We start from the raw sequence: 535 nt of genomic DNA, 5'->3' as shown, positions 1-535 counted from the left end.
GAGAAGAAGTGATCGATTCGTTCGAGAGAATCATTCAGACATCATTGAGGGGTTTGACCATGGCGCTGCTGCATGCCTTTGGGAACTGAGTTCCCGAGAGCTTGGGAGTTACGTTCGAACATTGGAACGTTGCAGGACCGTCCGCTCCTCCGTATCTCAGATCGATGTCTCCTACTTCCACGTTCGTACACGGCACTGCTTTGCTACACAACAGCCTCACTGCGTCTTTATTCCCCGATGTTCCTCTGATCCTCTTGAAACTAATGTTCACCAGCTTCACCGTCGAAGGTTTCTGATCATCAAGAAATAAATCGGTGACGTGTTAGTCAAGTAACTCCCTAGGATTAGGGTTTCATGCCCATGCAGAGAGAGAATAAACTTACGGCTTTGTTGCATTTGTTCCAAGGGCAATACTCCTGATCGATGAGGATGGGATTGAAGACATTCTTCACGATAATATCCTCAAAATGGATATCAGAGACTGTGATCGAAGAGGCGGAAGAAGGGTAGGTCTTGATCCTGAGGCCATTATCAG

At 47.1% G+C, this 535-nt stretch overlaps 1 protein-coding gene across 1 annotated transcript; it reads right to left on the bottom strand.

Annotated features, from left to right (window-relative positions):
- Window positions 1–34: 34 nt before the first annotated feature.
- LOC109117328 (polygalacturonase-like) lies at window positions 35–530 on the bottom strand (the record flags this gene model as incomplete). Its single annotated transcript, XM_019204220.1, has 2 exons — window positions 35–292; window positions 384–530. Coding segments are annotated over 2 exons (405 nt in total), but the record flags the coding sequence as incomplete, so codon positions are not given.
- Window positions 531–535: the final 5 nt, after the last annotated feature.

This window comes from Tarenaya hassleriana, unplaced genomic scaffold (assembly GCF_000463585.1).
Source record: "Tarenaya hassleriana unplaced genomic scaffold, ASM46358v1 Cleome5161, whole genome shotgun sequence".
Classification (NCBI taxonomy): Eukaryota; Viridiplantae; Streptophyta; class Magnoliopsida; order Brassicales; family Cleomaceae; genus Tarenaya; species Tarenaya hassleriana.
Note: the sequence above shows the minus strand (reverse complement) of the source record. Positions and strands in the feature narration are given on the sequence as shown.